General features: G+C 46.1%; 1 protein-coding gene across 8 annotated transcripts in view; it reads left to right on the top strand.

The window, feature by feature from the left end:
• The window catches only part of atp11b (ATPase phospholipid transporting 11B (putative)), a 31,347-nt gene that overhangs the window by 6,533 nt on the left and 2,668 nt on the right, over positions 1–22,146 (top strand). The window contains exons 6-32 of one of the 8 annotated variants that reach the window (XM_048988760.1): positions 471–599; positions 1,418–1,521; positions 1,706–1,753; positions 2,064–2,128; positions 2,699–2,780; positions 2,859–3,009; positions 3,204–3,401; positions 3,480–3,638; positions 4,899–5,074; positions 5,526–5,594; positions 5,946–6,019; positions 6,103–6,206; positions 7,314–7,495; positions 8,544–8,747; positions 9,718–9,871; positions 10,270–10,372; positions 11,277–11,422; positions 11,542–11,601; positions 11,897–12,024; positions 12,387–12,525; positions 13,538–13,561; positions 14,173–14,238; positions 14,849–14,952; positions 15,375–15,540; positions 16,744–16,829; positions 17,711–17,837; positions 20,774–20,900. In XM_048988760.1, the coding sequence (XP_048844717.1) occupies positions 471–599; positions 1,418–1,521; positions 1,706–1,753; positions 2,064–2,128; positions 2,699–2,780; positions 2,859–3,009; positions 3,204–3,401; positions 3,480–3,638; positions 4,899–5,074; positions 5,526–5,594; positions 5,946–6,019; positions 6,103–6,206; positions 7,314–7,495; positions 8,544–8,747; positions 9,718–9,871; positions 10,270–10,372; positions 11,277–11,422; positions 11,542–11,601; positions 11,897–12,024; positions 12,387–12,525; positions 13,538–13,561; positions 14,173–14,238; positions 14,849–14,952; positions 15,375–15,540; positions 16,744–16,829; positions 17,711–17,795 (3,006 nt within the window). In that variant the 3' untranslated portion in view covers positions 17,796–17,837; positions 20,774–20,900. Of the gene's footprint in view, positions 1–470; positions 600–1,417; positions 1,522–1,705; positions 1,754–2,063; positions 2,129–2,698; positions 2,781–2,858; positions 3,010–3,203; positions 3,402–3,479; positions 3,639–4,898; positions 5,075–5,525; positions 5,595–5,945; positions 6,020–6,102; positions 6,207–7,313; positions 7,496–8,543; positions 8,748–9,717; positions 9,872–10,269; positions 10,373–11,276; positions 11,423–11,541; positions 11,602–11,896; positions 12,025–12,386; positions 12,526–13,537; positions 13,562–14,172; positions 14,239–14,848; positions 14,953–15,374; positions 15,541–16,743; positions 16,830–17,710; positions 18,547–20,773; positions 20,908–22,146 lie in introns of those variants that run through there. The other 7 variants (XM_048988758.1, XM_048988762.1, XM_048988759.1 and 4 more) reach the window with 7 other exon arrangements.

Here is a 22,146-nt window from a genome sequence, read left to right as displayed (position 1 = left end):
AACTCTTAAGTGGTGCTCATTTATTTGCTCTGTGCTCTGTGGTGTGTGTCAGTAAAGCTAGCTGATAAACATCTCAACAAACGGGTTTGATTCGTCTCAGCTTGTCACTAATGTCAGGTGATGTTGTGGTGAAATGAGATACTGATCAGATGGGAGACGATTTATTAAGCACAGAAGAAAACATAAAGAAGTGTTCAAAAATCAGGCAGTGTTCTGTGCTCCTGAATGGGGTCCTGGCACACCATGTGCTATAAGAAGACCAGTTTGCAGTTTCCTTCTGCTTTATTGCTGCCTACTCGTTCAGCTTTTGAGCACAGGCTGAGGGCCTGAAAGAGGATGCAGCTGGCCGGCTTGATTGGTCACCAGCTGTGGGCGATTGGGGTTGCCGTGTGACGGTGTACATAACACCGCATGCTTCCTGCACGCTTACATCATCTTGACAGGGAACCTTTGCAATTTCTCACCCTCAGGTGGGCGACATCGTGCGAGTGGCCAAGGATGAGACCTTCCCGGCTGATCTGGTCCTCCTGTCATCTGAGAGAGATGAGGGGACGTGTCACATCACCACGGCCAGCCTGGATGGGGAGACCAATCTGAAGGTGGGCTTTTAATGGCTTCTGACTTCTAAATGGATTACCGGTGAACCTTCCTTCCTGAGTGGGGCTGCGCGTGTGCGTCTGGTGCGCTGCCAGTCTCTGACATCAATGTACACCACCTTTTCAGAATCAGGGTGATCTTATTTGATGTTTTGCTACAGAATTATGGAAACGTTGACGTTGTAGGATGGAGGGGTTTAACCTTTAAGAATGAGTAGGATGCATGGCCTCTTGTTCCTGATGTCTCTTCACCTTACCTTCAGTCTGCTTCGCCTGTCAGGGAGCAAGCCTCATGTTTTCGATTATCCTCTTTACTCTGGAAGAGTAATCGGATGGCATGCGGCAAATGTGACCACTGATCATTGGCTGCCCTTTTTAAAGAGGGGAATTCCACCCAAAAATTAAATTCAGCTTTTTTGCCGTCGCCGAACAGTGTCGTACATGTCTGAGGGAAATTATATTACTGGGAAATAAAAGTCTCCCTTTGTTTTCAGGAAGCGTTTCGGCTGCTGATGTCACCAGGAGTGACTTCCGTTTTGACCTCTATTAGTCTAAAGCTCCATGTTTTGCTATGTTTTAGTAGTCAGCAGTGTGATGCTAGCAATGCAGGATCTCCCTCCCCCCAGCCTGTTCCCATGCCGCGAGTCCCCCTTAATTCTTGGCACCGGGACACAATAAACCATATTCTGGGTGATACCAAAACACTCCCTGGGAATTCTGGGAACTGGTAGATCCCAATAATGCCACCTAGATTTTTTTTGTCGACATCACTTGTACAACATTGTATGTGAGATACTCTGTGTACCCCCCCCCCCCCACAGACACACTTTGCAGTTCCAGAGACAGCTGTATCCCAGACCGTGTCCAAACTGGAGGCCCTCCAAGCTGTGGTAGAGTGCCAGCAGCCAGAGCCGGACCTGTACAGGTACTGAGACTCTGAGCGCTGGCTTCGTCTGGCTTCGTCTGGCTTCGGCTTAGACTGGACCAGGATGCCAGCCACAATGGATGGTGGTGCCTTGCAGCTTGCTGGAATCGATTATATTTTTAGTCGTGTTTCAGGCCCCCCCGTCAGCCTGCCCGTCCCTCACCGGGGCCATCTCTCCTTTCAGGTTCATTGGCCGGATCACTGTGTCGCAGCAGGGGGAAGAGATCGTAAGGTAATAGTCTGCCTTTTGTCGTCCTGCTGAATCGCTTGCCCGGTTAAGCTCGCCTGTGAATCGGCATCGTGTGTCAGCCGCTGTTTGTGAGCGGTGCTTAAATTCAGCTCTGGGCCTTTATGAGCACAAAGACACTCTTCCATTCACCTGCTGTCTTACCTTGCTTGTTTTGAGAGGCACGTGTATCTCAATAGCGGAGTTGAATGGAAATGCACAAATGGACCGTAGCACTCTTGGGGATGGTGCTTAATTGGAGGGGATTGGATTGTCAAAATATTTGCCCCCCTCTGACTTCTGCTGATTGTCTTAGACCCTTAGGACCAGAAAACCTTCTGCTTCGTGGGGCTAGACTGAAAAACACCAAGGAAATTTTTGGTAGGGTTCTGTTTCCCATTCCTGGTTGTGTCTTTTTCCTTCTTGTGTCTATTCTTGATCGTCATATTGTTGTTTTTATTAATTTAAAACGTCTCCTCTCAGTGACGTAATTGCTAAGCTGATGTTGTATGCAAATCGACTCATGCCGTTCTGCTATGATGGTTTACACCTACAGCACTCCTTTTCAGTAATGTTAGCATGTCGGGGGGGGGGGGGGGGGGAGGTTGGCCAGCCAGTTGATCTTGTATCCCCGGAGGTCTGTTTTTCTCCCCACTTGGGAGTTTTTGGTTCTTTCTTTCTCTTTCTCTATTTTATTTTATTTTATTATTTCACTTTACATTTTCCTGTTTTTAAATTATTGTGTACACATAATGTACTAATTTATTACACCCATATAAAGCACCTTGGGGCGATTTGTGAAAGGTGCTATATAAAAATGAATCGAAATAGAATTGAAAATTTGCCAGAAGAGACTACACTGGAGATACACTGGACTTGTACCTGCAAACTCTCTCTAACAGTTCCCCTACCTGCTGTTTTAAACGTTGTGGTCGTGTTATATTCCTACAGGAGTGGCAGTTTACACGGGGATGGAGTCCAAGATGGCTCTGAACTACAAGTGCAAATCGCAGAAACGCTCGGCTGTGGAGAAGTACGTCTGGCATCTAGATGGCCTGTTGTTAGCTCGGTATTTGCCATTTTACCAAGGTCATCTTCCATCCCACTTCAGGTCGATGAATACCTTCCTGATCATCTACTTGGGCATCCTGCTGTTCGAGGCCATTCTCAGCACTATCCTGAAGTACGCTTGGCAGTCTGAGCCCAAGTGGGACGAGCCCTTCTACAACAGGAAGACGGAACAGGAGAGGAACAGCAGCCAGGTACCCAGGAGACCTCTGTTGGCCATCACAAGGACCTTCTGTAGACTTTAAATGTTGCTTTCTCTTTTTTTCAACACTAGAGATAGAATCTGAGAGGAAGCTTGAAATGGCATCCACCGCCAGCTTCCACTGGATGCCCATGAAGTTCTGCTACAGAAATCTTGGTATTTTGTGCTCTTTTTTTTCCATTTCAGATCCTGAAGTTCATCTCTGATTTCCTCGCTTTCCTGGTGCTCTACAATTTCATCATCCCCATCTCACTGTACGTGACTGTGGAGATGCAGAAGTTCCTAGGCTCTTTTTTCATTGGCTGGGATCTGGACCTTTACCACATAGAGAGTGACCAGAAGGCCCAGGTCAACACCTCAGACCTCAACGAGGAGCTGGGCCAGGTGGGGACGGCGTGTTGAGATGAGGCAGGTCCTGCGGGTGGAGACGGGCGCCGCTTGATGGCACTCTGTGTGCTGCAGGTGGAGTATGTTTTTACGGACAAGACGGGCACCCTGACGGAGAACGAGATGCATTTCCGGGAGTGCTCCATCAACGGGGTCAAGTTCCAGGAGATTAATGGCAAGCTGGTACCAGAGGGCATGACAGATGATGCCCCAGACGGCTGCATGCCGCTCCTGGTAGGAGGAATCCTCTCCCCCAATTCTGATTTTGCATTTACCTTTGCAGTGACTTTGTCTCAAGTTACTAGTTTAACGTGATTGTAGGCAGAGATGCACGACGTGTTGGTTAACATGTCGATATTGGCCGATATTTGATCAAAATCAATCTTGGTCGATGCTTCTGGGCAATATTTAGACTTTAGTCAGTATTCAGAGTTTGCAGCACCAGACTATAAGAAGCAACTGCTGAAGTAATGTAGATGATTGCATTGGACGATTAGCCGTTTTCTGTCATGGAGGCTGAGTGATTTCGTTGGCTTATTCACCGCGTGTAAACGGACTTGGGCTCGAAGGTTAGCTGGCAGTGTTGGGCATTTCAGGTAAGTAAAAATGCAGGCCATGATTCTGTTATCTATCAACAAATTGAGCATAAAGTGTCACGAAGTACTCAACTGGTTGGTAGAAACAAAATCTTGGTCTGGATTTGTAGTTTCTGGACCTGAAATTCCAAACACAGTTAGCTAGTTATCGATATCTGTGATATTGGATAAAGATATTTTGATTATTAGTTTTGGTCAAAATTTCCTCATCAGTGCACCACAAATTTTCGGGTACATATTTACTGAAACTGATCAAGTAGCTAATCAAGGGCTGCGAATTGGCTGGGAAGCTTATCCATCAAGCCTCACTCCTTAACCTGATCCCTTTTGGCTTGAATCCCAGGGCAACAAGGTAAATGTCCTTTGTGCCTGAAGACACCTGACTTTACATGTGTCACGGTACCAGTTTAGTGTGTTTTAGTACAGTACGCAATTGAGGTAGATGCTGATGCATGCTGATTAGCCAGTGTTTCCAAAACATTAGCGATCTCTGCCGTAAAAGGTCATGCACGTTTTGTTAAAAGGGGTTTTCTCAGATCAATATAAATGTCATCTAAATTAAATTAAATTTAAGGGAAAACCAGCTAAATAGCATTAAATATATCGTAGAAATATAGAAGTACTAGAAATCTGTAAACACTGCAGCCTATGTTTTGGTATTTTTCCTTAGGCTGTCCTGTGTTGTCCTGGCTTATTTCACTGTGTACAGTTGGATGAGCTCATCTCAGGATGCAGGGGAAAGTAACATTAGAGCCTGTGAATCATATGTCACTCTGTTTATGTTATGTTGGAAGCCCGACATGTTTTAAAGCCTGTGTTTATTTAATAAATATGTTCCCATTTACCTTGTTGGCAAACCGTTTCTCTGTCTTGGTTCCCAACCCCTCATCCTCTGCAGAGCACAGAGGAGGAGCTTTTCCTGAAGGCCGTGTCACTCTGTCACACGGTGCAGATCAACTACGAAGAGCCGGATTGTGTCTGCGACTCCTTCTACCAAGCCAATGGTGTCTCGTTGCAGATGGAGTACTACGCCTCATCCCCAGATGAGAAAGCGCTGGTGGAGGCCATGAAAAGGTGGGGCTATACCTGCAGGCCACTCCCCTGTTGCCTGGCAACCAAAAATAGCCATGCCTCTCTTCCCACGTACCTTCAAGCCTGGCTAGCCTGTAAATCATCCCTTCAGTTTGGAGGCTGCAGCGATATTTTTTCTCCGGAATTAAAGGCCTTACCTGCTTTAAACTGCCGAGTGCAGATGTGTTAAAATGAACGTCTAGGAAAAATACTGGAGGTTCATTCACTCCATCTGTCGCTTGGAGTTACCTAGACCGGGATTGATGGTGATATCCTCTCAGTCCTCACAGTTATAATAGAAGCACGGAAATGGGTACAGTATGTAATAATAGTCCTGTTAATAGGTCGGTGTTAATTAATCATGTAGCTTGATTCCACAAGCAGGGTCATGACTCATTCATTTATTAATAGCTTAATTACGGTCTGACTGCATTTGTTCGTTTTACCACCACAGAATGGGCGTTGCCTTCACTGGGAACAATGGGGAAATCATGGAAATCAAGACATTTGGTAAATCAGAGAGGTATGTCCTCCATCCCCTCGTTCATTTATATTCTTGGAGCCCCTTTCCTGAAAGGTACATATGGTTTTTGGTTAATGTATACCTGAGGTTTTACCGTGATTCTCGTATTTTTCAAGAACTTTTCAATGACTTTTTTAAAAAGAAAAGTTTAGAAAACAACAATTGAAATACCGAACAATGGAAGAAGAAAGGAAGAAAATAGTGTACCATTCTCCACAGGGTCATAGCTACATTGGTCTGGATTGAGGCTAACTCCTCCTCAAACAGGTCTTTAATGCCCCTGTGTGACTTAAATGACAAGAAGGGACACCATAACTGTTGGAAATTAAAATTGCCCCTCTTAAATTGCAGATTTAAGCTGCTGCACGTTTTAGAGTTTGACGCAGACCGAAGGAGGATGAGCGTCATCTTACAGACGCCGACAGGTAGAGGGGAGCCTCTTTTTCTTACTCTGCGTCCGCGTAACTGGGGTCGCCGTTTTTCCTTACCTGGCGACTCGCTCTTTCAGGCGAGAAGGTGCTGTTTACTAAAGGAGCCGAGTCGTCCATCTTCCCTCACGCCAAATCCGGCGAGGTGGACAAGACCCGTCTGCACGTAGACGAGTTCGCTCTGGTGAGTCGGGGCGGGGACTCCATCCCAGTTTGCTTCTGTCACATCCCACATCCCACATCCCACGCATCAGAGTGAGCTTCCTAGCAAAGTAAAAAGTTTCTTTATAGTAATCAAGTAGTCCGCTTACATTGTTCATTTGCGGTCTTTTTAAACATATGGAATTGCTGCTGAATTTTTATTTATTGTTTTACTTTGATAGCCCCGCTTTGCTTTACGGTAACCCATCTGCTTCTGGCTAGTTAGGCTACCTGAGGCTAATGCCGTGTGCACGGGAATCAACGAGAAAAAGACAGTCGTTTTCTCTCAATGAGAAATACAGACCCATTGAAGCTTATGATATACTGCTAAAAACGAGCCACCAAAATGCAGCAGCGAATCTACAATAAGCTATATTTTATATACAGTACTGTACTGTATTATAGCGTATTTGAATTATACACAGTTCAGTAATTTCAATTGTGCAGTACTTTCGTTTGAAAAGCTTTTGAAACATCTGTAGCGTATTTTGAAATCGAAAGAAATGAATGAAAGAAAATTACGTAAATAGCGACACTGTCCATTTTACCATTTAATATTAATCTGATAAATATACAAATGTCAATTATATGGTAATCTGCCTGAAACATAAAAAAGAAGAAAAAAATCAGTTATCATCCACATATAGTGATCAATTTCACCTGGACAGACAGGGTCACTATAAGCGGTTTCCATGGTGTGTGCTATTTACTTATCCCCGAGAACCATGTTGTAACCTGGATGGATAGTTCGTGTTTGGTAAATTTATTTCCCTATATTATGGCTGGGGAATTGCATCTCTGAAATGTTCATATTGTGTACATATGAGTGCCCTGTGATGGACTGATATGTCACTAAAAATTTGTACAACGTCAGTGTAGGACTACAAAGGGATTTATGGTCACTGTGACCCTGTACTAGATAAATTACTGGAAGATGGATGGATGCATGTATGCATGGGTGCATGGATGGATGCTGGTTGTTATAGATGAAATTCCCAATTGCTGGAGGTTCTGCTGACATCCTGTGCTTGTCTGCTGTCTGTCCAAATGAGGCCAAACCCCTCATGTGCCTTCTGGTCTGTGTTCTCAGAAAGGCCTGAGGACCCTGGTGGTGGCCTGCCGGCGCTTCAGCGCTGCCGAATATGAGGAAGTGGACCGGCGCCTCCATGAGGCCCGCACGGCCCTGCAGCAGCGTGAGGAGCGCCTGGCCGAGGTCTTCAGCTTCATTGAGAAGGACCTCGAACTGCTGGGGGCCACCGGCGTAGAGGACAAGTAAGTTGACGCAAAGCTGTGTGACGTCGCTGCAGAGTCAGCACTGCGATGCCCCAGCTGCATCCTCACACATAGGGTAGGTTGATGCAATAGGGCGCAGTCTGCCTGAAACTGCAAGAACGTTATTTCCTTTATTTACTGTTGTTTGAGCCTCGCCTGTGTGGGTGGGTGTAGCTGCCATCATTCTCCTTCTGAGTAATCAGTTCACAGCGACTGATAGCTGATTATGGCTCGCGGGTTACAGATCTGTCAATTTTTTTTTTTCCGGTTGTCGTGCCATGTGACATTTGAGGCTTTGACGTGTGATGCATTGTGGGCCGTCAACTGACACGGAATTAGGTTTAGTGAAACCTCCCCCTCTCACTCACCCTGGCTGTGGTCTGGACGCTGCCGAGACTGGCCCCCCGATTCCAGGTCAGGAGATGCATTGCTCACCTCCAATGGTGCACTGGGTCTGACAGCAGGGACTGAGTCATTTCAGCTCCCTGGGTGGCTTGTCCACTCTGAACTCTTCACCAATAATCCACTTTGGGTCACAGGTGTGACTCATAGTTTCTGATTGGCTGGTGGCTTGTAAGAGGCACCTCCTTCTCCACCTGCTGTGAAAAACTGCAGAGAAGCACTCATGAGTCGATGCTTGGGGGTGGGGCGTGAACTCAAACCTACCCCCCACCCTTCACCCCCAGATATGGAGCAGCATTAATCCCCTTCATCTATCTTCCTGTTTTTTTTTTTTTCTTGGCCTTGATGGCCTTCGACTTCATAGGACAAGTGCACTGTGTCTTCCTGTGTTTCGTCTTTCTTTTGAGGTAGATCCAAAGCACATTTTCCGAGGTTTCCCTTTGGGGCTGGGGGAGGTACCTCTTTCGTCTTGAGGTGGCCAGTGTCCCGCTGGAGTCCTCTTTGTGGGGGGGGCATTTCCAGATGAAACCACTTTGAACTGTGAAACCGAGGGCTTCCTGAGAAAGGGGTTAATGAGTCGTTGACTTGGCTGACCTCCGGGGGGGGATATGTGCTGTCACGCTGAGTGTCACTACACCCCCTGCAGGCTACAGGAGAAGGTGCAGGAGACGATCGAGGCACTGCGCCTGGCCGGCATCAAGGTGTGGGTGCTGACGGGCGACAAGCATGAGACTGCGGTGAGCGTCAGCCTCTCCTGCGGACACTTTCACAGGACTATGAACATCTTGGAGCTGGTGCAGCAGAAGTCGGACAGTGAATGTGCGGAGCAGCTGCGACAGCTGGCCAGGAGGTAGGTCAAGGGCTAGGGCCCCCCCCCTTAACTTCAGTTAAGTCAACTGCAGGACTCATATATATATATATATATATATATATATATATGACACACATACATACCCGTATATATACACATACAGCCATGGAAAAGATTGAGACCACAGCACGAATTTGTGGTTTCAATAATTTCTCAATTAATGGGTGTACATCTGAATATTTTTTTGCAAACTGCAGCCTGCTTCTTCTGTTTCTCATTTCTCATTAATGGAGGGCTTTTTCCTTGCTTTGTGGGACTTAAGTCTGATACGAATTTTCCTAGTAGTGCACTTCACACTGGCACTTAATGTTTGCCATTCCTTTTGAAGGTCACTTGATGTCCTCCTACGATTCATGAGAAACTGTTGCATAAGTTGACGTTCATCTCTGGCATCTTCCGCCATCTACCTGGCTGGTTTCTGGTCATTCCCAGTGTCTCCTCTTGCACCTTATTCTTGTGTGCTGCTGTCTTAGAAATTTTGAACCTGGAATCAACCTGCTGCTCAGCATAGCCTTCTGCCAACAGAACCTGGATTAAACCAGGATTTAAAAATGCAGATTTGGTTAAAATATAGAGCGTTTTTTCCACAGCTGTACGTACAAAATATTTGTATATTTTTAACAGCACAATTATAATAAGCTTATTGCTGTTGGTCTTCATCATGCCAAATGGCATCACCTCATCCTGCTGAAAGTTGAAGGCTAAACGTGGCGTGTTTGATGGCAATGGCGTCCGTCGCTGGTGCTGGTACAGCGACGCACCATCTGAATAAAACATGGGCCATCGACCCGATCGGGCCTGCGACAGAATTTTATGTAGAGGAAGCCCATGAGTCGACGACTTTGAGGAATCGACCGTCCCCTGGTGAAACTTGAGCGTGGACCCTCCCCTGCACGCAAACGCGTACACGCCCGTCAGTAAAGTGCCCCCCCCCCCCTGCTCACCACAGGATCCGGGAAGACCACGTGATCCAGCACGGCCTGGTGGTGGATGGCGCCAGCCTGTCGCTTGCTCTGCGGCAGCACGAGCGCCTCTTCATGGACGTGTGCCGCAGCTGCTCGGCCGTACTGTGCTGCCGCATGGCGCCCCTGCAGAAAGCCAAGGTGAGGCTGCCCTTGCTTTTACTGATTCTACTTTACATCAACAAAGCTTTTTGACTGACACAATTCTGGTACTACACAATCAGGACAGCTAAAGGGCCTCGAACCTACAACCTACCACTACCCCGTCTCTTCCCTTAATCGCCCAGCTAGCTGCTACGCTAATCTTAAACTTCACATCTTAATCCTCCCCATAGTGCTCCCTAGTTTAAATTTTCCTGCACTGTGACGAATAGGATTCTAAACGCATTATAGCATGTAAATATGACCGTATTTTGCCGTAGCGCCATTTAGGGATGGCTGATGTCTCCCCTGTGCCGTTCAGCCTGGTGAGTTATGGCGGCCTTTAGAAGGGTTCGGGTGGACGCTAAGGCTAACAGCAGCCGCTATTAATTTGACAGGTTGTGCGGCTGATAAAGACCTGCCCAGAGAAACCCATTACGTTAGCCGTCGGGGACGGCGCCAATGATGTCAGCATGATTCAGGAGGCCAACGTCGGAATAGGTAACCACGGAACTTGGGTCACTAGACCAAATGAAATTAACGGCTCCCTTTGAACTTTCGTGTTTAAAGTTTATTGCCTTACATTTCTGCTTTAATATGAAAGGAACTCAATGTCCAAATCTGATTTATTTTTACTCTTTGAGACCAGATGTCCATTTAAAGGTGGCATTTGATGGACCTGTTGCAGAATGCAGAAATGAGTTTGGGATTACAATGATGATAATTAGGTCAAGGGATCTGAAGTAATTATTCCATCTCCCTTGTTCAACATCAGAATAATATAATATATGAACGCTAAGTGTCTTCAACAGTCTATTAAAATGTTATTGTAATGTAATTAAAACTTTATCAGTGTGTTACTCATTTTTATAATTTGTGATGTGTGTTTTTAGTTTGTTTTATTTGTTCGCTTGTTGGTGCATATTTTTAGACATAACCGATTATTTCTGAAGGGCTCTAAAATCAGTGACCTATTTTAAATGCAAATAAATATATAATGATCATTTTTGTTAAGTTTGTATGTGACACTAGTATGCGCTTCAGTGCACCTATACGTAAATGTTCACTATTAACTGTGTCATTTCACCTCTTGTCTTATCGTGTCTTGAATTTTTTTTTTTTTTTTTGCATGTCTACATATACCTTGAGTTTTTTATGGTAACATTGTTCTAGGCCATTGAGAAAAAAATATATAGTCAAGTGTGTAATGTTGTTTTTCATATACGGAGTAAAAATGTGCATTTTGAGGGATTTCCCGAACGACTGCCCTTCTGCCCTTGACCCCACTTATTGGAGTCAGTAGATGCAAGGATGAGGCCTAACTCCGCTGTTCTGATAGGGTTAATATTGCGACGGTGTGTGGCTGAGTTTCAGGAATTGATCTACTGAATTAAATTCTTTTCAGGCATCATGGGCAAAGAGGGGAGACAAGCTGTGCGAAACAGTGACTATGCAATAGCGAGGTTTAAGTTCCTTGCCAAATTACTCCTGGTCCACGGCCACTTCTACTATATTAGAATAGCAACCCTTGTACAGTACTTTTTCTACAAGGTAAGTTCAAGAAACTTTTCACGTTGATGATAATTTCAAAAATTTGGTCTCGGCACTAAATATATATATATTCTTTACCCGAGTAAATGTCAATTCATTTTTTTTTGTCTTTCTTTTAGAATGTGTGTTTTATCACTCCCCAGTTTTTGTACCAGTTCTTCTGTCTGTTTTCACAACAAGTAAGTTGTGTCAGTTCCGTCTCCTGTTTCTGTCCGCTGTCCTGTTTCTCTGTGAGCTGTTAATTGCTTACTGTGTAAACCCCTGATCCTCAGCTATGAATGCCACCATTGAGTGTAAGGTCTGTGAATGGCAAAGAGGCTCAACAGTCACTTTCATTTGGAGTCATTTGATTGTGGGCTTGGCTAGGAGTTGGGACTTCCCTCCGTTGTGTCATATGTCACGGTCCTCAGTAATGCAATTGGTTTCTCATGTCGCCACGGTGACTGACAGGCCCTTCCTGTCTCCGATCCTCAGACGCTGTACGACAGTGTTTATCTGACCCTGTACAATATCTGCTTCACATCGCTGCCCGTACTGGTTTACAGCCTCTTTGAGCAGCTGGTTCACCCACACGTGCTGCAGAACAAGCCAGCTCTGTACAGGTAAGACAAGCCGTTCCCCTACCCCCACCATAGGGGGCACTAAATGTAATATCTCACTGATAGGCATGTGATGAAGACCCTGGGCAGAAATTGGTATGCAAAATATAATATCAGCTGCTCTTCTGGTATTTATCGGCCCTTATATTACATGAATGTGGGTAAAATGGTTTCTCAGACAGGGCCAGGTTTTGCAGCATTGATGTTTCAGTACCTGGCTGTAACTTAATAGCTGTTTCGCTCTTGTACTGTTATTGTATTTAAGCTGAATTGCCATATTCTGAGCTTGTCATTTGTAAAGTTTTGTGTCGTTTTGTATAAAAGTGAGTAACTAACACTTCATTTTCATTTTCCTCCCCCGACAGAGACATCAGTAAAAACTCCCTCCTGTCCTTCAGGACCTTTCTGTACTGGACATTGCTGGGGTTTTGTCACGCCTTTGTGTTCTTCTTTGGCTCCTACATCCTAATGGGCGAGGACACCTCCCTCATGGGCAATGGGCAGGTGTGTACGGGGCATACCATATCGAGTTGGTGGGGGGGGGAGGTGCTCAACTGCATTCAAAGTCACTACCCAATAGCAGTCTCCTGCATGCTCTGTGGACTGATGAACTCCTTGTAGCAGCTTAATAGTTGTTGATTCTGTGACGTTATGGCTCCCTGTGCATCTGCTTCGGGGCCTCCATCAGTTGACAGCAAGAGAGGGCGGCCCCTACGATACAGTAATTGTGTCCAGCAAGAGGATAACTGTTTTCAGCAGGATGGGCCAAATTGACAGGGTTTGCCTAGTGTTTAAAGCACTTGGCCTGAGTTGGTACCTTGTTCATTATGGGGAGGGCTGCAGTCCAGATATTCCCAGTGTAGTGGAGCGTGATCTATATATATATATATATATATATGTATATATCTCTCTCTCTCTCTCTCTCTCTCTCTCTCTTCCGGTGGGACACTGAGACGCCTGTAACTTAAGCCTTATGATTCAAATCGCGACAGTCCCCTAAAATGATGATTCATGGTTATGTTCTATAAAAGTGAACCTGGAAGTCGCAGGGACTGTAAGAAGTGAGGCTGTAGAACTCAGTGAGCAGGGCGATGATGCTCGCTGTCTGGCGTAAGGGGGCTAAAGCCTCTTGCGAAGGCCCAGCCGCTGACTGCAGGATTTTGTGCTGTAGAACCAGGTGATTCGCGGTTGACCTGAGCAGCAGATGCACATGAGCTAATCCACCTGTTTGGAAGGTAGCATTTGCAGAGTTTTCTAGATGATTCCTGTGCATGTGTGTGTTTGTGCGTGTGTGTCTTTGTGTGTATGGGTGCATGTGTTTTTATGTATTTAAAATCCCAGCTTAAAGGGTAGCTCCTGCTGGGAGATCTTCCCCTGGGTTGTGCTGGCTGAATCTTGTGTTCAGGGTGTGTTAAGGCTGTGTTCAGGTGCTCAGTATTTCACGCTTCTCGTCTGTTCTTTTGATTTTGTTTTTTGTTTTTTTCATTTCTCCTCTTCACGCTGTGCATGCCTGCAGATTTTGAGAGCCAACAGGCAACTGGTAAGAGTTGACTGTTAGATTAGATATATGGTCTGGGTCTATTACCTGGCTTATCATACTTTAATCTTTTCTGTCTTGTTTTATTCTATCCTGTTTTATTCTACTGTTTTCTTATATTCTACTCTGAGCAGTATTGGTTTGATATTAATTTATCTCTGCAGCCAGTTGTCTAATTCTACTTCAAAGTAGAGGTCAATATTTAACTACCAAGTGCTCTGTCTTGATCTCTGTTAACTGACTGACATGATTCAAGAGTTTTATTAGGTGTCCGTTTCTGTCACGTGTGTGTAATGTGTATGTATTACATTGTGGGGACAATTGGGTCCCCACAATGTGATAACAATTTTGACATTGTGGGGATCATTTTATTTGGTCCGTACAATGAGAAACTCAGTTTTATAAAAATCTGTAACTGCAGTCAAAAAAACCTATTTTTTTGTTTCGGTACTTTTGGTTAAGGGTTAGGACTGGCTAGAGGTTAAGGTTGTGATTAGGGTTTTTCCCACGGAAATAATTAGATGGTCCCCACAAGGAATGCGTGCGTGCGTCTTCATTGTACTCCGCCTTAGCACAGTTATACTGAATGGAGCAATGTGTTTTTGTGTTTTTAGATGTTTGGAAACTGGACATTTGGCACACTCGTGTTCACTGTGATGGTCATTACTGTTACGCTGAAGGTAAGCGCATTTCGACTTATCCATCACATACGGAAAAGCAGTCTGCTTAATGGTGGGGACACTGATTAGTCTGAGTGTATCGTGCCAAATATCACCACACACACCCAAGAATGTTTCAGGGGCTGAAAGTAAAACTCACATTGAAATATATGCCAAGTTGTGTTTAGTATTCATGGGAACTATGTTACAATATCAGTGAGGCCTTTCAAACAGCCTGACAAAAGCTGTGCCATGTGCGAATATATAGCATTTTCGAAACGCCGGCTGACCTTGTGCCGTGACCCACAAACCTTCTCTCACCTGTATATATGTCTGTGTGTCTCATGGAGAGCGAGGTGGCACAGGCGAAAGACAATTTCCTCACGAGGATCAGTAAAGTTCTCTTTTATTACAAAGGTGCAGTTGTGCTTTGATTTGTAGCTAAGATATGGTATATGGAGTAGGGAAAGTGATGTTTATCTCACATTTAATTTTAGAAAGAGTCTATCGTTGAGATATGGATAAGCACAGTCTGCTATTCCTGCTACTACGACGAGAAATGGTTGGCTGTGCTGTTATTCCACCTTCTCTTTTATCTGTCCATTCACTCTTGTTGCCGTCCTACTTGCAGTTGGCTTTGGAGACTCATTTCTGGACCTGGATGAATCACTTTGTGACCTGGGGCTCCATCGCTTTCTACTTCATCTTCTCTCTCTTCTACGGGGGAATCATATGGTGAGTCTGTGTCGTGTTGCAGGAAATTCGGCCTTATGGGATTCGCCGCTCAGCCGCGGCCGCCGGTACTGAAGGGTAAATGGCATGCTGCATTGACAGATGAATGGAAGCGTGTAGCTTGAATGAACAGAATCGATTGATGCAGCAAAGGTCCCTTGCTCTGTTTTTCCAATTAACTTTATAGCGCTGCCATATATTAGATGTGTGTGCTAACGACCTTTTTATCCATTTTAAAGTGTTCGGATTCTCCTCTGCAGGGTTTATAAGGCATTTCATTACAGAACTGCACATATAGTGAACAATGTACCCTACAGTCTGTGATTCCAGCCGGCCTTGGGGATGTCTATGGGCTTTGTGGCATGCGGTAGAAAGGCTGTTTGTCTGATTTCCCTGCCTCCTCCTCCTCCCCCCCCCACCTCCAGGCCGTTCCTGCACACGCAGGACATGTACTTTGTCTTCGTGCAGCTGCTTTCCAGCGGCTCAGCCTGGTTCGCCATCATCATCATCGTCATCACGTGCCTGTTCCCGGACGTGATCAAGAAGGTTTTCTACAGACACCTGCGGCCCACCAGCACCCAGAAATCCCAGGTAGGGCTGCCGCTTTGCCGGGTGACATCGGCCTCTCTATACTGTCATAAAGCTGGTATGAAGCAATGCCTTGCAACCTTTTAACGGGCTGTTAGTTGAGATGGAATCTAACCGTGCGAAGAATACGATGGCTGAAGCGCTGCTTCTGTGGGACACCATTCATGCAGCCGAGTCCCACAGAGTGGCTTTTGGCTTCACTAAAGCCATTGAAGAGCTGCATGTCTCTCACACTCACTGTGCACCATGGCCAAGCACCCACTAACCTGCTTACTTAAAGGCATATGAACGAGAAAAGGTCTCCTTACCCCCAAAGAGAGCCACGTCACTTAAGATTTAAGAAACTGGAAAATGTCTTTAGCCTTCTGTTTCATGAATATTGATTTGATGTTTCAGCTGGTAGGTGCCTAAGCTAGCAGTGAAACAGGACAATGTGGTAAGATCAGACCACAATATAGTGAAGAATTGTTTTTGGTTCTTAGTTGGTTTGAGCTGTAATTTACTTATTGCTAAATGTATTGTGTGTGAAGACTTAATTTCATTGGATAAAATGTATGGAGCGATTAATATTCATTAGCCTGACCCTGCCCCCCTCCGCTTGGTGTGTGTGAGTCAGCAGGATTTATAACATGCTGTGTGGGATGCAGCATAGCCCTTCGCATCTAATTGTTGTCGTGCTGCCGCTGAAGGAGCTCTGCCGCTCATCTGCAGACTCCGGCGATTGTGCTGCAAATGTTTTCATACCCGTGTCTCAAGACATACTTGAGCTCCTTAAAATTAATGTTGATGAAACTTCTTTGAAATTAAGTCTATAAAGGTTAAAGGTTGGGAGATGTATTCTGTTGACATGTTGGTGGATGCGGTAGGTTCTTGGTTTTGTCAGTAGTCAGGTGGAAACCATAGTTTGACTTCTTGGTGAGTCTTGCAGTCCTCTGAGTGCTTGTCTTTCCTATGGAACATTTCTCCTGCCTCTCACTGACGGAGAGCTTGCCATCCTCCTCCGGCTGGTTCTTCCAACTGTACATTTTCCTGAAGGCTGTGTGCGCGCCTACGTGCGTGGGTGCGTGCGTGTGTGTGTGTGTGCATGTGTGCGTGCGTGTGTGTGTGTGTGTGTGTGTGTGTGTGTGTGTGTGTGTGTGTCTCCCCCACCCAACTGACAGCTCGCGTGTGTCTTCTGATTCCCCCCCATCCCCGTTTGCTCTGTAGATGTATGCCAACAGGGTCGTTATAGGCGACGACTTCATCGCTCTGCAGCCACTGTCCAGAGCCAAGAACCAGCTGGGCAGAATTAGGTAGAGTAGGAAAAAGCCACACGCGCAGCCACCCTGCATGTCGAGGGCAGACTAACCTTTAAGAGGGGAGGGGGGCACACTGTGGACCCAGGGCCAGTGCATGAGCAATGCCCTGCCCACTGTCGCAGCATGCCGCCCCTCCTCTGGGCACGTATTTCTACGTCCACTCCAACGTCCACCCACCTACGCAGCCTCACCACCACCTCCCATCCTGGTCTGCACACTGCTCCGAATTTTTTCCATCCCACCCGCTTTGTCCCACACACGGTCGCCGTCCGGTGTCACTGGCATCCTGACTAACACCGTGGAGCGTGCTCGTCCCGTCCGGCTGTGGCACCCACCCGCCCGGTCTGCCTGCCTGCCTTCTCTTCACCGCCACATTCTTCATTCCAGCCATCTCGGAGTGCCGTCTGTGTCGTGCTCGTGAGATGCATGCGTGTGTCGACGCCCGGACCGCTACCGGCATGCCTGACGACGTCTGAAAATCGATCGTTACTCAAAGCACTAAGAAGCATTCAGAAAGCATCCTCAGCTCCCATTGCCCGGCTTTCAACTTCCCAAAGATCTGAAAGCCGCGGTGCTGGTTCTAGTTAGCGTGTCTAGTTAGACAGCCGGGTCACAATTCCAATTCATTTAATCCAATGCCCAGCACAGTTTGATTCATATTTATTGCTAAAAGCCCCGGTAAATCATTTTCGATCGCTAGTTGCCGGGTGGCCAAAAAGCCTCGTTGAAGGAAATAGTAAATGTACTCCAGCCCCTGGTACGGCGGCAGTGCGGAGAGCTTTCTGTATTCCTCCTTATGCAGACAAAAATCTGTTCGTTTTCTTTTTCCCCCCTCCTCCTCATTCCGGAGACTTACTGGTATTTTATCCTTCCAGATGGAAGAGGAAAAGGTTTCAGTCCGCTCACGATATGACTCTGCTCAAAGCAGGAGCAGAGGGGAGGATAATTGGCAGCTGCTAGGTGCTTGTTCCTCACCCGTGGGGCAGGCCTGTTGACTGCTAGGTAGTACCCCACCCCCCATGCCAGGACTGTCTTAAACCCCCCCCGCCCACCTGTCACTTTCACCTCCACACCCATTCCCACATAGCCCGAGGTAATTAGACGGCCTTGTCCACAGCCGTCGGAGAGCAGTGGGCTGTGTTTTTCTCATGACCTACCCCCCCCACAACCTACTTCACCTTGACCCTCAACCAAATCACAGCCCCCACCCCTTCCATGATATCGTCCATGGCCAGCCATTTGCCTGCCCATCCGAACTATTTTGTGCCAAACCTGTTAGTTTCTTTTCTTTGTTCATGTTCATTTTGAGTTAAAAGATTAAAGAATCCACCGGAGGCAAGGGCCTCTGTGCTGAATTCACACGCATACATCAGGGAACACTCCTGTGTAATGCACCTCTTGGGCTGGACTGCTGAAGCTTCAGTCGGTGTCGCTATCCCGTTAAGCCCACCCACCTTTGCTGTCAGCCAGTAGAATAAGAGGGAGGGGTTAAAATGCCAATAGGCCTACGTTGACTGGTATAACTTCTATCTTAGCTTTGGCGATACATGCATGTGAACATAACACTAGTTTTCTATGAAGTTTGCAATTTTATGAGAATCTCTATTTTGCTACAATACAGTCTGTTTTTTTAAGTCATTAAGTATTGCTGCTTGTGCTGTTCCTTTTGTTCACTCTGATATTTTGAATAAAGACTTATTTTATTCACAAATGGTCTTTTTAGTTCTGCCTCATCGTATCAGAACAGTCCGTTTGATTATTTATATACATATATATATATATATATATATGACACACACATACAGTGAGTTCACCATTCCACTTCCAACGGGACTGTTATTTTTATAATTCACTGTTGCTTTTCCTTAATTTCTCTGTGTGCTCTTTTCTGCCAAAGCTCTGAAATATATATGTATGAAATGTGTGCCGATGTATATGTTTGTAATTTCATACAATATATTTTTGTAATATGTACCATATTGTTTGATGTAAATACTGCCATTGGCAGGGACTTGTGTGCATGTTTTATTCCAAACGAACTGTCATTCTTACTTTGGTCCTTTTGGGAAGTTCTGAGTGAGTATGGCCTTGGGGTGGGGGGGGTGCAGTCTCATGGGGAGGGATGTCAAGAGCACTTATTTACACATGAGTTCACTCAGTGAGGCACTGCTTCACGCAGCCCCTGTCTTGTGCTCCACACGCTTGGATAGGATAGCGCTTTAACCCTCAAGAACTTTTCTGACCCCTTTGAGGTGAAGCACTGTTGAATGTCTTAGCATTTACCATTGTAACGCAGCAAAGCCTTAGTTTGAGCTCATAGGAGTTTAACTTTTTATACAAAAATGTTCTGAGGGAAGAAGGGAAAATGACTGGTTTAGAATAATGACCAATCAGAATGTAGAGGAGGTGGGTCCAAGCAACCAGAGAAGGCAGGACCAAGATATCTGATTGGTTGGTCCCACCTGCTCTAGTTGCTTGGACCCACCTCCTCTACAATCTGATTGGTTATGTCTCTGAACCAATCATTTTTCTTTCTGTCCTCAGAACATGTAAGTAAAACTCCCATGAGCTTAGCGTGATGCTAAGTTTCAATTAGCAGAGAGCATAGTTTAAGTCCTGTTAGCTTCTCTGCCATCCCCCACGATTCAGGCCAATAAATGATGGAGTCCGCCCTTTGTTCCAGCATGTAAACTCTGTTTATCACTGGATCTGATTCGCATACATGCAGAGTTGCTCCCTACTGAATAGTGTCAACCGCATGCTCAACCGTTACTGCTGTGTTGTAAACACAGGCTCTGCTCCCCTGTGATAAACTGTCTCATTTCAGAGCCTTTGTAGTCTTGCTCTGCTTTTTCCTTTAGCACAGACTGTCAGTAGTTAGTATGACTCCCCACTGCTTTGCAAGTCCACAGATTGAATTGCATTTGGCGTGGGGTTTTTTCTGTTGTCTTTGCTCTATAGCTCAAGGTGAGATTCAGTATTAAAACCAATAGTGAATATCTTGTTTTATTTATCTCAAGCAAGGCTACCAGCCTCTTAATTTGTATTTGACCTATTTAAAAACTTAGTTTATCTTGGCAGAATCTATTGAATAACCACAGTAGGGTATAAGAATTGATGTATTCGTAACTGAGGGTTTTGGTTTTTTTTTGAACACCCCCACTTTTATTTAAATATTTTAAACATCCTGTTCTTTGTCATTGTCTCAGATTTATGATTTTCAGCCACCCCCCTCCCCCCATTATGACTCCATTGTTCAATATTTATGCCAAGCTGACATAATGATGCACCCCCCCCCCCTTTAAAGGCAGACAGTGTCCTGACAAACTGAAGGTTTGCTGCAGCCATTAGTTCATTGGGTATCTGAGCCCCACACCCTCTTCCACAAAGGGAGGGGGACAGAGGGGGCTCACCTTGCGGGAAGCCACATGGTCAGTCACCGTTTCCTCCCCCTGCCCAACCCCCACCCCCCCAGCTTCACCACCTCATCGTGTGCGTCAGGTACCATGCATAGTCGCACACTTCATGTTGCTCGCAAACATAAAGTGGACTCAATGTCTCTCCCTGGTCTTGTGACATCATTTCCTGGGGGGAGCATGCCCTCCTTAAATCAGCTGTGATCTAACATCCTTCCTTGCCCCTCGTTCCCTCTCCCCACCTTTCACTTTCACTCTCTCTTGCTTTCCTGCTCTGTCCCTAACCTGTCTCTCTCTCTTGTTCTTTCCCTAACCCCTGTCTTTCTCGTTCTCTCCCTAACTCCACTCTCTCTCACTCTCTCCCTAACCCCTCTCTCTCTCACTCTCTCTCTGTCCCTAACCTCTCTCTCTCTCTCTCTCTCTCTCTCTCCATCTCTCCCTAACCCGTCTTTCTCCTTAACCCCTAACTCTGTCTCGCTCTCTCGCTCTCTCTCTCTCTCTGTCCTCACCCCCTCTCCATAGCCTATTGAAGCCTACCCGGGCACCAGCTGCATGGACTCGGCCTGCTGCTTCTCCAGCAGGAAGGACTGGCGGGAGTGGCTGGGCCAGCTGGTGGAGCGAGTGATGATCCGCTACGGGCCCGGCCGGGTCACCAGGTGCGACACTGTCCCTCCCCGTGGCCTCTGACGCCGCCGTCGCCACATCGCCCATGAGCTGAGGGCGGATCAGCCTGCCGTATTTGAGGCCTGATTGCGTGAGGAGGTGGTAGGAAGGTCTGTGTGTGTGTGAGTAGGGCAGCTAGAAGGAAAAACTCATACCTGGATCGCCAAGATAAAAATGCAGGAGTGGCGTTTGAGGGTCTTGGTCGCCTTTTTCCCTGGAAACATAGTCTGGTATTTGTGTGTGTCATGGTTGCTGGGATACATGTTATTTGTCCAGATTGCCTTCACTAATGGTACACGCCTTCGGTTATTTTGACGAGCGCAAGTCAATTAATCAGATCTTTGCAAATCTCATTAGATCTCCTCCCCCCCACACCAACCAGCCTACTCTCTTCTGATGGTGGAGACTAATTTCATTGTCTGCTCTCTGATCTAATTTCGTTGAGGAGCTGAGCAGGGTTGGTCATGGCGGCCCGGTCTCGACAGCCGCCCTGTGGGACATCCGCACGGACTCTGTCCTATGCTGTATCCGTCTCTTCAGGGTTTATCTATTTTTGTTTTCCTCTGTTTCATATACAGCAAACTTGTGAACTTGTTGTGAACCCGTTTCCCTTCTGACAGATATCTTAGATTTGTATTTATTAGGATGTACCTTTTTGTAACGTCCAGGCCTTGTTTTGTACTTCTTTTTGACATTTGACATGCCGAAGTGTTTTGTTTCAGTGGAAAAAGGAATGGTAGCATGCGTCTGTGATGCTGTATCGAATCCCTTTCCTTGTTTTCGTCTCCATTATCAGTTCTTTACACCCTGGCTGTTACTGTCCTAAACTGGGGAAGTTAAATCTCCCCCAAATGTCGCTTAAAGAAAAAAAACAATGCATGAAACCCGGACTGCTAGTCGCCTACGTCTTAATGCAACAGCACTGCCACCAATAGGGAGGGGGCAGGAAACACTGAATGTCCGAGACTCCACCCCCTCCGACAGTGGGTCACCACCTTGGGCTGCTGAAGGCTTTATCCGATGGCCTAGTCACAGGACCAAAAGCGATACGGAAACCGCCGAGTTTCAAAAAGTACTACTGCATATTTAGTGACTCTTACCTTAAACATATGAAGCCTTATTGAGGAAAGTCTTAATCGCATGAGAACTGCCTTCGATATTTTATTTGAAAGTGGTGTAGATTGCAGATGATTTTTAGTTTTCTCTGAGTTTGTCTGAAGGTCCTTTCTTCC

Source organism: Brienomyrus brachyistius, chromosome 21 (assembly GCF_023856365.1).
Source record: "Brienomyrus brachyistius isolate T26 chromosome 21, BBRACH_0.4, whole genome shotgun sequence".
Taxonomy (NCBI): Eukaryota; Metazoa; Chordata; class Actinopteri; order Osteoglossiformes; family Mormyridae; genus Brienomyrus; species Brienomyrus brachyistius.
Note: the sequence above shows the minus strand (reverse complement) of the source record. Positions and strands in the feature narration are given on the sequence as shown.